General features: G+C 41.5%; 1 protein-coding gene across 2 annotated transcripts in view; it reads left to right on the forward strand.

Moving 5' to 3' along the window:
• acss2l (acyl-CoA synthetase short chain family member 2 like) overlaps positions 1-12562 on the forward strand; it is a 55494-nt gene that overhangs the window by 17900 nt on the left and 25032 nt on the right. For both annotated transcript variants that reach the window (XM_072259081.1, XM_072259090.1), the window contains exons 4-7: positions 3837-3940; positions 6860-6932; positions 7086-7161; positions 11896-11989. In XM_072259081.1, the coding sequence (XP_072115182.1) occupies positions 3837-3940; positions 6860-6932; positions 7086-7161; positions 11896-11989 (347 nt within the window). The remainder of the gene's footprint in view (positions 1-3836; positions 3941-6859; positions 6933-7085; positions 7162-11895; positions 11990-12562) is intronic.

The raw sequence follows: 12562 nt of genomic DNA on the forward strand, positions 1-12562 counted from the left end.
CACGAGGCGAGGGAAGAGATTGCTGAGCCTCTGGCTAGGATCTTTGTGTCCTCATTGTCCACGGGAATGGTACTGGAGGATTGGAGAGAGGCGAATGTTGTCCCCTTGTTCAAAAAAGGTAGTAGGGATAGTCCGGGTAATTATAGACCAGTGAGCCTTACGTCTGTGGTGGGGAAGCTGTTGGAAAAGATTCTTAGAGATAGGATCTCTGGGCATTTAGGGAATCATGGTCTGATCAGGGACAGTCAGCATGTCTTTGTGAAGGGCAGATCGTGTCTAACAAGCCTGATAGAGTTCTTTGAGGAGGTAACCAGGCATATAGATGAGGGTAGTGCAATGGATGTGATCTATATGGATTTTAGTAAGGCATTTGACAAGGTTCCATACGGTAGGCTTATTCAGAAAGTTAGAAGGCATGGGATCCAGGGAAGTTTGGCCAGGTGGATTCAGAATTGGCTTGCCTGCAGAAGGCAGAAGGTGGTGGTGGAGGAAGTACATTCAGATTGGAGAATTGTGACTAGTGGTGTCCCACAAGGTTCTGTTCTGGGACCTCTACTTTTCGTGATTTTTATTAACGACCTGGATGTGGGGGTAGAAGGGTGGGTTGGCAAGTTTGCAGACAACACAAAGGTTGGTGGTGTTGTAGATAGTGTAGAGGATTGTCGAAGATTGCAGAGAGACATTGATAGGATGCAGAAGTGGGCTGAGAAGTGGCAGATGGAGTTCAACCCGGAGAAGTGTGAGGTGGTACACTTTGGAAGGACAAACTCCAAGGCAGAGTACAAAGTAAATGGCAGGATACTTGGTAGTGTGGAGGAGCAGAGGGATCTCGGGGTACATGTCCACAGATCCCTGAGAATTGCCTCACAGGTTGATAGGGTAGTTAAGAAAGCTTATGGGGTGTTAGCTTTCCTAAGTCGAGGGATAGAGTTTAAGAGTCGTGATGTAATGATGCAGCTGTATAAAACTCTGGTTAGGCCACACTTGGAGTACTGTGTTCATTTCTGGAAGCTTCACTATAGGAAGGATGTGGAAGCATTGGAAAGGGTACAGAGAAGATTTACCAGGATGCTGCCTGGTTTAGAAAGTATGGATTATGATCAGAAATTAAGGGACCTAGGGTTTTACTCCTTGGAGAGAAGGAGGATGAGAGGAGACATGAAAAGAGGTGTACAAGATAATAAGAGGAATAGATAGAGTGGATAGCCAGCGCCTGTTCCCCAGGGCACCACTGCTCAATACAAGAGGACATGGCTTTAAGGTAAGGGGTGGGAAGTTCAAGGGGGGATATTAGAGGAAGGTTTTTTACTCAGAGAGTGGTTGGTGCATGGAATACACTGCCTGAGTCAGTGGTGGAGGCAGATACACTAGTGAAGTTTAAGAGACTACTAGACAGGTATATGGAGAAATCTAAGGTGGGGGCTTATATGGGAGGCAGGGTTTGAGGGTCGGCACAACATTGTGGGCCGAAGGGCCTGTACTGTGCTGTACTATTCTATGTTCCATGTTTAAGTGACTTTGACTGGGGAATGATTGTTACTGCTTAACGGGGCGGTTTGAATATCTCAGAAATTGCTGATTTCCTGGGATTTTCATGCACAGCACCCTTTAGAGCTTACAAAAAACAAAAACAAATACACGAAATTCAGTGACTTTCAGTTCTGTTATTAATGAGAGAGCTCTGAGGAGAATGGCCAGACTAGTTCAAGCTGACAGGAAGGTGGCGGTAACTCAAATAACCATGTGTGACAACAGTGGTGTGCAGAAAAGCCTCTCTGAATGCACAACACATGAAACATTGAAGTGGATGGGCTACAGCAGCAGAAGACTATGAATGTACACTCAATGACCACCTTATTAGGTACAGGAGATACCTAATAAAGTGCCCACTGAGTGTATAAGTCAGTGATAATGAACCTGATTTTGACTCTAATGCATTTTGGGAATCAGATAAGGGTAGGACATGTGCAGAAAATGGTAGAACACTATGGAATGTTGATGAACAGGGAGACCTATGGGTCTGAGTTCCCTAAAAGTGGTAACACAGGTTAATAGAGTGGTGAAGGAGGCATATGGCACATTTGCCTTCATAAGTCAGGATATCAAATCCATTATGTTGTATCCTTACAGAACACTGATTATGTTATATTGGAGCACTGTGCGCAGTTCTCCAAATGTGAATATCATCCTAACTTATTCAATCTTCCCTTATAGGTTAGGTCCTCCAGACCCAGCAACATCCTTGTAAATTTTCTCTGTACTTTTTCAATCTTATTTATATCTTTCCTGTAGGTAGGTGACCAAAACTGCACACAATACTGCAAATTAGACCTTGCTAACATACAACTTCAACATAACATCCCATCTTCAGTACTCAATACATTGATTTATGAAGGCCAATGTGCCAAAAACTTTCTTTACGACCCAATCTACCTGTGACACCACCTTCAATGAATTATGGAGGTGTATTCCCAGATCCCTTTGTTCTCAGTGCCCTACTGGTCATTGTGTAAGACTTACTCTGGTTGGTCCTACCAAAGTGCAAAACCTTACACTTATCTGCATTAAATTCCATCTGCCACTTTTCAACTCAATTTTCCAGCTGATGCAGATCCCTCTGCAAGCCACAATGGCCTTCTTCACTGTCCACTACACCCCTTATCTTGGTGTCATCTGTAAATTTGCTGATCTAGTTAACCACATTATCATCCAGATCATTGATATAGATGACAAACAACAAAAGACCCATAACCGGTCCCTGCAGAACACTGCTAGTTACAGGCCTCCTGTCAGAGAGGCAACCATTTACTACCATTCTCTGGCTTCTCTCACAAAGCCAGTGTCTAATCCAATTTACTACTTCCTCCTGAATGCCAAACAATTGAACCTTCTTGGCCAACCTCCTAAGCAGGACCTTGTCAAATGCCTTACTAAAGTCCATGTAGACAACATCAACTGGCTTGCCTTCATTCACTTTCCTAGTAACTTCCTTGAAAAACTCCATCAGAATGGTTAGATATGACCTACCATGCATGAAGCCATGCTGACTTATCCTTAATCAGTCCATGTTCTATCCAAATACTTATATATCTGGTGGCTTAGAATACCTTCCAATAACTTTCCCACGACTGATATCAGACTCACCGGCCTATAATTTCCTGGTTTTGTTTAGAGACTTCTTTAAACAGCAGAACAACATTGACTATCCTCCAATGCTCTGGTACCTCTCCTGTTGCTAAGGATATTTTAAATATCTCTGCTAGGGCACCAACAATTTCTGCACTTGCCTCCCACAGAGTCTGAGGGAACCCCTTGGACCTTGGGGATTTATCCACCTTGATTTGCCTTAGGGTAGCAAACACCTCCTCCTCTGTAATCTGTACAGGGTCCAGGAAGCTTTGCTCACTTCTATAGTCTCTGTATCTGAGTCCTGAGTAAATACAGATGCAAAGAATTAATTTAAGATCTGCCCCTTCTGCTTTGGCTCCACAGATGGATTACCATTCTGGTCTTCCAGAGGACCAATTTTGTCCCTTGCGATCCTCTTGCTCTTAATGCAATCCTTTTGTTTTTTTGGTTGGAGCATAAGAGACTGAGAAGTGATTGATCAAAGTATATAGAATTATGAGCAGAAAAGATTGTACTTTCTTGATTTGTATGTGTTCGCGTGGAACACCTACTGGAAGTGATACTGTTGGAAAGCAGCCAACAATTCAGGAGGCTGATTGAATTGGCCTACATTTCTTAGGTCTATCGATTTAAGTTCAAATGCTTGACATCAGAAATACAACAAATTGATCATAAACAAACTGCTGAATATTTCATTCTATATGCAGGTGTGCAGAAAGGAGACAGAGTTGCCATATATTTACCAGTGATCCCAGAACTGATATACGCAATGCTGGCCTGTGCAAGAATAGGAGTTGTCCACTCTATCGTGGTATGTATACACTGGGATATCTGAGTTTCCCAGTGAACACAATATTAAAACTGATAATTACAGATGAGGTGCCTCAGGACCACTGTAAAACATAACACTAAGGTTAAAATTGTGGAATAGAAGACAAGGGGAGTATGAAACCTGGAACAGATAAAGGTATATTGTGTACTTGTGAGGCAATATCCCATAATAGGGAGGCATGAAATAAGGCTTTATCCGTTTCATAGATGAATGTAAAGAGAGCTCATGAGACAATTTGAAAGAGAACCATGGAAGTCTCTTGGCATCTTGGACATAGAAATCAGGTTAATTCGATGGGTAAGCAACAAACAGTTTGTTGGAGGAACTCCTGCCGAAGGGTTTCGTCCCGAAACGTGGACTGTACTCTTTTCTATAGATGCTGGCCGTCCTGCTGTGTGTGTGTTGCTTGGATTTCCAGCATCTGCAGATTTTCTCTGTTTTTTGTTGAGGAATTCAGCAGGTTGAGCTGCATCTGTGGGGTTGGTGGTGGTGAGGAGTTGTCAGTGTTTTGGGTTAAAATCCTGCAGGTTTTTTTTAATTTCAAAACCCAGAACTGAACATTTCCTCCCAGAGATGGTGTTTGACCCACTTCAGCATATTGTTTGTTGCAGCAGATTCCAGCATCTGCAGTCTCTTGTATCTCTGTTTGGATAGCTAAGGTTGGTTTATTTCATCGGGCCTTTGCTTTGTGGAACTTGCTATGTTTTACTGAATGCAAAACTTTATGTGTGGCATTAGAAACTTGAAACCAGAGCAGTTTTACAGGGTTACAAATCACTTATATCCTGAGCTAGAAAGAAACTCACAAACTATGTAATAAGTCATAAGCTACCAGACATCCCTTCAGGTTAGGGGTACTAAAGCAACTGGGGGTATGATCCAATCAGGAGTCCTGAAGAAATCTGCAGACCAATCAGAAATTACAAGCTGGTCAGGATTCATGAGTCAACCTGGGATTTGAGCCAGTCAGGGGCACAGGCTCAATATAAGCAGCGACCAGTTAAGTCCTGAAGAGTCAGAGGTAATGGGTTAGTCACAAATCACAGGCAGACCTAACAAATGGTCACCCACACATTGAGTTCATGTGGTCACTGATCACTTTACCAGGCAATTTTTTTAACACTAATTGCAAAGGTGCTTATTCATCAATTTACATCCATGGATTAGACACCAAATGAAGGAGGCAGTTTATAGTATCAATGGGTGGTGAATCATAAACTAAAATTTTGCATGGGGGATCTTTCCATGCACACATCTGTCCTGTTCATGATATCATTGATTCTTGAACATCACCTTGAGAATCCTCATTAATCACCATTTGTGTGGAGAACTACTTTCTGACACAGCTCTGGTCCTGCCATGGCGTAGTGCAACAATCAGTTCCTTCGGGTTTCACAATGTAGGATGGATATTCAACAATGAGGTAGGTCGGAATGACAGAGAAAGTATAGTGCAGGCAGTCAATAAGGTGCAATAAAGGTCAGACAAATGGTGAGTACAGATGGCCACTGCAGTAAGGTGAAGCAGAACGAGTGATTTCCAAATTGCAAAAGCTATAAAATGGCTGAATAGGTTAACAAAATGGCTGAATATGTAACAGTATGGCCGACTTTAATTTTTGTTTTAGACTCTGGTTACACAGGTAGGCCTGTCTCAGAGGGTCATTTGGTGGTTTCCAGTACATGGAATATCAGTCGCCTTATCTTATGTGGAGTTGTTATTTGCTTGTAGGACAGATAAGGGAGACCCTGAACCGTATAATCATTGGATTTTTGGAGATTTACTATGGACTGGATTATGACCAGTACCTGGCAACCTTGCTACTCCTTCGTCTGTTGTTGTGTGTTGGTGTTCCCCAGCGCTGAGGGACTGAGTGGTTACGAGCACGCAAGCAGCATTGCTTAACTGTTGATTGCTAATAGGTGTCACTGTGAATTGCACTGGATTGGGCTTGATTCATGAGTGGAGAGTCAAATAAAGAGTTGTGATTTTTTAGTTAAGATTTAAATAAAGGTACTAAATGAAGTTACTTGAGCTTTGTTTTCTAGTTAAGAGTTAAATTAAATTTGTAGTGCAGAGTTAAATAAAATTATATGAGATACTCATTTCTTTCTTCTTTAGTTGAGTTAAGTAAAGTTAGCTAATCGAACAATTTGTGTAGTGTGACTTTTATTGCTGACTTGATCAGTCAAAAGAAATCTGAGCTGTTTTGAGACAATCACTGATAATTTTGGTGCCAAACAGTTTTATATTACAAATTGCAAAGATACCTTTTCATCATGGTACATCGGATAGCTTTGTTTGTAATTTATATAAATGATTTTAATGTCAGTATACGAGACGTAGTTATTAAGTTTACAGATGATGAGCTGGTGTTGCAGGCACTGTAGAAGGTTATGGAAACTTACTGTGAGATCAGCTAAGTATGTGGGCTGAGGACTGACGTGTGACTTTCAGTCCAGATAAATGTGAGGTATTGAATTTTGAGAGATCAAAGCAGAATAGGACATGCAGTAAATGGTAGGGCCCAGGGGAGTGTTATGTAATATATGGGCCAAATGAAAGCAGGTGGGACTAGCTCATTGGACAACAGTCTGCATGGATGCGATGGGCCGAAGGGCCGGCTTCCCCGTTGTAAAACTCTGTGACCCTATGACAATGCTGGGGTGGACCAACCAGCTCCTGAACTTATATTTGATAGAATGCAGCTTATTTTGTGGGAATTTCATGGAAAAGTCAGATAATCTGATCTTCACATAATGTATTCTCTTAGATTGATTTTCAGTTTGAATTCTAATCTTTTCCTGGCCTTGACACCACCATCAACAGAATATTTAGTCCGCTGTGTTGACTAAAGAACAGAGGGGATTATAGCTGTTTCATGTGTTTATTATTCAGTTCGCAGGTTTCTCAGCTGAATCTCTGTGTGACAGAATATTAGATTCCCAATGCATATTACTGGTTACTGCAGGTAAAGACTATTGTTCTCCTGACAATTCCCCTGTGAATGCCTTTGCTCTCTGTAATCTGCCTCTTATCCTAGTTTATGCCACTTTAATACTCAAAATCACTTTGAATATTTGTTGGAAAAGTCAGTACATTTACATTTTTTCCTGTCATTTAGATGGTTTTTACAGAGGAGAGAAGCTGATCAACCTAAAACAGATCGCAGATGCTGCGTTGGAGAAGTGTAAATGCAAGTAAGGTTTTTGTTATTAGTGCACTATTGATCCTACGTTTTTGAAGTTACCTATTGAATGCTCTGTAAACCCAATGCTCTGTCCATGGTGATTAGTTTTCAATGAAAACCATTTTTATGCATAGGGGAAATCCAAATGCAAGAAATATGATGGAGTTATAACCGAATAAATTAAATGCAGAAGTCAGGAATTCTGCTTTTAAATATTTTAAACATTGTCACCCAAATTCTAACTTAAAATCTTGATACTTCATTTGATAAACTTCCGAGTTATTTTGGACCTCGATCTTCTCCTGAAAATAACCTTTCCCCTTTATTTAAAATAAAACAACTGTATGCTTTGTTCTGTGTTGTTGGGTAAACTTTACAATACATACTCTGCAGTAGAGGAAGATATCTCCTAACTAACAGAACACATAGGTTTCATCAACTGCACTTAAAAAGGCATCCGTTAGTCTTGTGAGACCATGGATCTGCGCCTGGAAAGTCTTCACTCTCCAGAGTGCAGGCCTGGGCAAGGTTGTATGGAAGACCAGCAGTTGCACATGCTGCAAGTCTTCCACGACACCAATGTTGTCCAAGGGAAGGGCATTAGGACCCATACAGCTTGGCACCAGTGTCGTCGCAGAGCAATGTGTGATTAAGTGCCTTGCTCAAGGACACAACACGTTGCCTCGGCTGGGGCTTGAACTCACAACCTTCAGGTCGTTAGTCCAATGCCTTAACCACTTGGCCATGTGCCCACTGGGAACTATGGCTGTGTTGTACCAAATGTTCCACATTTTTCTGTGTGGTACTAAGCCCGAGAAGAGTTTATTTGTGGTACTAATACTTGCACAGCACTCCTGCAGTTTTATGATGTGTGTTACTCTGTGTCCTGTTGGTCATTTTGTACACTATTGTCTGATTCTTGTTATCACCCAGCATCTTTACATGTTACTTTCTTGTGAATGTATTTTGGCATCTATCCACATTGTAACTATTCACCACTCATAGACCAAAATGTGTGTGCGTTGTTTGTGTAATGTCAGAGAATTATACAGGAAGGAAACAAGGCCTTCGGCCTAATTGGTCATTGCTGACTAAGATGCCCCATACAAGCTCGTCTCATTTGCCAGCACTTGGTCCATAATTTCTAAATCTTTTCAATCATGTACCTGTAGAACTGTCATTTAAAAGATGTAATTTTATCTGCCTCAACCACTTCCTCTAACAGCTGATTCCACATAGATAACACCCATTGTGTAGAAATGATGTCCTTCAAATTCCTATTAAATCCTTCCCCTCTCACCTTAAATCCATGCCCCTCATGATTTAATACACCTTTATGAGATCACCTCAATCTCCTACACTCCAAGGAATGAAGTACTAGCTTGGCCCAACCTCTCCCTATAACTCAGTCCCTGAAGGCCTGGTAGCATCCTTGTAGATCTTTTCTCCACTCTTTCCATTTCAGTAACATCTTCCCTATTGCAGGGTGACCAAAACTGAACACTGTGTTTCAAGTGTGGCCTTACCAATAGTACTGTATAAGAGTACCAAAGTATGTAAAGTGAGTGTAAAAGTAATTTTTGAACTTGAGGCCAGTGGGCAATTGGATTGGGTACAAGATGCTTAAACATGGGAGCCATTTCCTTGGTGTCATATATGCAGTTCATTGATGTACATGGTGCTCATTTCTTCACTGATAATCGAAAAAGGTGCAACCTTCGACCTGTGTTGTTTTATTCACAGTAAACCAGGAGAAAATCCAAGACTAAATTGCCAATCACATATGAAATAAGTGTCCCATGTGGACATTAATTTTTATTTCCTTCTCACCGTGTTTGTCTGACTGATCAGCAGCAAATCAGTTTTGTGAGTTCACCTGCCTCTCGCAGCTTTTCACTACGTGATCACTGCCCGGAATTCTTCCCGCAGGATAAATTCTGGCAGGAAGTGCCATGGGGCTACTTAAGCATGTGAATACAAATGCTTTGGAGAGCTCTGTTTCCTGACACCATGTACTGACTGCTCCCCCCCAGCCCAGGGTTGTCCCTTCTCTCCTTGGCAGAGTTTTGTCCTGCTACAAAGGCAACTGAACTGAACAGTGTGAATTGTAAGAGAGACGGAGACACAAGAAACTGCAGATGTTGGAGTCTGGAGCAAAGAGCCCTGCTGAAAGCACTCAGCAAGTCAGACAACATCTGTGGAGGGAAATGGACAGTCAACATTGGGGTCAGACTGTTCATCCAGACTGAAAGATAGAGGGGAGGTAACCAGTGTGTGAATTATAACCAGTATATTGGGCTCCCCTCTTTCTTTCAGTACAGGTGACATTTTAGCTGTCTAATTTCCTCCACAGTTTGTTTCTTGCAGTGTGAACTTCAAGGCTTAAGCCCATTTCCTACAACCATTGTGATAATAATGTGGCAGCTCTTTGAGATTGTGGGCAGTTGTGCATATTGAGTTTTAACACAAGATGCATTAACACATAACCCTTGCTTTTTTATATGTATATAGTTTCCAATTTTTTAAACTGGCCCACACAGTTATTTACAGAGGGAGAAGGGCCCTGGGAGAAAATAAGGACCAGAAAGAGGAGAAATCAAGGGGAGACCAAATATATATGTCTGTGGAAAGTAGAAATGTAACAGGAGACTATAGCAGTTATCAACCATAAACATTAAGCATATTTCCAGGAAGTTCCAGGTGTCAGGGGGCATGAAGTATGTGAAGTTACCATAACTAGAGAGAAGGTTTTTGGGAAACTGAAATGTCAGGGGTGGACAAGTCATCTAGACCAGATGGTGTACACATCAGAGTTCTGAAAGAGGTGGCTGAAGAAGTTGTGGAGGCATTAGTAAGGATCTTTCAAGAATCACTTGATTCCACAATGGTTCCTAAAGACTGGAAAACTGCAGATATCACTCCACTCCTCAAGAATGGTGAGAGGCAGAAGAAAGGAAGCTATATGCCAGTTGGTCTGATCTCAGTAGTTAGGAAAATGTTCGGTCGATTATTAAGGATGAGGTCTCAGGGTACTTGGTACTTGATAATACTCTCAGCCTATTATAAAATAGGCCATAGTCAGCATGGTTTCCTCAAGGAAAAGTATTGCCTGACAAATCTGTCAGAATTTTTAAAAAAAGTAACGAGCAGGATAGACAAAGGAGAATTGGTTGATGCTGTATGCTTGGATTTTCAGAAGGCCCTTGACAAGGTGCCACACATGAGGCTGCTTAACAAGCTACAAGCCCATGGTATTACAGGAAAGATTCTAGCATGGATAAGGCAGTGGTTGATTGGTAGGAGGCAAAGAGTGGGAATAAACGGAGTGGGAATAAACGGTTGCCAGTGAACTGATTCTTTCTACGTTATATGTCGATGATTTGGATGATGGAATTAATGGCCTTGTTGCAAAGTTTGCAGATGAAGATAGCTGGAAAGGCAGGTAGTTTTGAGGAAGTAGAGAGGCTACAGAAGGACGGACAGATTGGGAGAACAGGCAAAGAAATGGCAGATGGAATATAGTGTAGGGAAATGTATGGTCATGCACTTTGGTAGAAGATATGAACGAGTTAACAGTTTTCTAACCGGAGAGAATACAAAAAACTGAGCTGCAAAGGTTCTTGGGCGTACTTGTGCAAGATTCTCAGAAGGATAATTTGCAGGTTGAGTCCGTGGTGAGGAAGGCAAATGCAATGCTGGCATTAATTTCGAGAGGACTAGAATATAAAAGCAAGGACGTAATGTTGATACTTTATAAAGCACTAGTGGGACCTCATTTGGAGTATTGTGAGCAGTTTTGGGCCCCTTATCTTAGAACCGATGTGCTGAAACTGGAGAGGGTTCAAAGAGCATTCATGAAAATGTTTCCAGGATTAAATGGCCTGTCATATGAAGAGTGCCTGATGGCTCTGGGCCTGTATTCACCAGAATTCAGAAGAATAAGGGGTGACCTCATTGAAACCTATTGAATGGTGAAAGGTCTTGATAGAGTGAATGTGGAGAGGATGTTTCCTATGCTGGGAGAGTCTAAGATCAAAAGTCAATGACTCAGAATATAGAGAATGGAGATGAGGAGGAATTTCTTTAGCCTGAGGGTGCTGACTCTGTAGAATTATTTGCCACAGGCAGCTATGGAGGCCAAGTCATTATGTATATTTAAGCAGAGGTTCATAGATTCTTAATTGGTCAGGGCATGAAGGATATGCAGAAGAGGCAGGAGACTGGGACTAAGAGGAAAATTGGATCAGCCAACTGATCTTTCATGTGCTATTTATCATTTGACAACCTTTCTTGCTACCCACAGCTCCACCAATTTCCATGTCATCTGAAAACTTATTAATTAGCCCACCTACATTTTCATCCAAATCACTGATATATATTACAAATAAGAATGGTCCCAGTACTGATCCCTAGGAACACCACACGTCACAGACCTCCAATCAGAAAAATAACCTTCTCCCTTCTTTGACCAAGCTAATATTCGATCTAATTTATCAACTCACCAGGTGCTTTTTTTTCTGGATTGGCCTGGTGAGGGAACTTGTTTTACTAAAGTCCAAGGAGACAATATTCACTGCCCTACCCTCATCAATCATCTTTATCACTACCGCAAAAAACTCAACCAAATTTGTGAAACTGACTATACCTAATAAACCCTTGCTTTTCCAAATGTGAGTAAACCCTGTGCTATTATTAGAATGATTCTGTATGTTTTGACACAAATTAATCTTCAGTTTCTTTACAGAAAGGGTTTTGTTGTGAAAAGGTGCATTGTGGTTCAACACCTTGGCAACAAGCTAAGGAAGAGCCAGGGAAAAGCCCACTGTAACATATTGCAGGTAAATGCTGAATGACTTCAATATGAAATAGCCAAACAATCATGATAGACATAAATGTAAGAACATCCTTGATCAGTTAAAGGCCATTCAGCCCTTAAGGCCTGCTCCTCCCCACCCTCCCTTCCTATCTCAAGATCTGTGCACTCGATTGCTAATGCTATGGACCAGTGACTATTTCTTGTCTTCATTTTGAACGACAGGTCAATAACTAAATGGTTTAGTCAATTTAGTCCATTTAGAAACAAATATATTTTTTGGTTCATTTTATTTCTTCACCCTGGCTTTCTGAAACTTGTATTGCTTTGGAAATGTGAACAGCTCTCCAATTCTGATGTCATCCTCCATCCTTCATTGTTACTCGGTCAAAGTCCTGAAACTCCCTCGTGGACAGAGCAGCATAGAGGTGCAGCCGTCCCAAAGACACAAGTTAATTCGCCACTGTGAATGACCCCTGATTGAAATTTAGTGAGAGAATGGGATTTCTCTGTGAGCTGGCATGAAGTCAATTGGTTAAATGGTCTCTTTCTAAGGATGGAAAACAGCACTCTTGGTGTGTCATCTCCAGAGAGAAGG

Source organism: Mobula birostris, chromosome 1, assembly GCF_030028105.1.
Source record: "Mobula birostris isolate sMobBir1 chromosome 1, sMobBir1.hap1, whole genome shotgun sequence".
NCBI classification, from domain to species: domain Eukaryota; kingdom Metazoa; phylum Chordata; class Chondrichthyes; order Myliobatiformes; family Myliobatidae; genus Mobula; species Mobula birostris.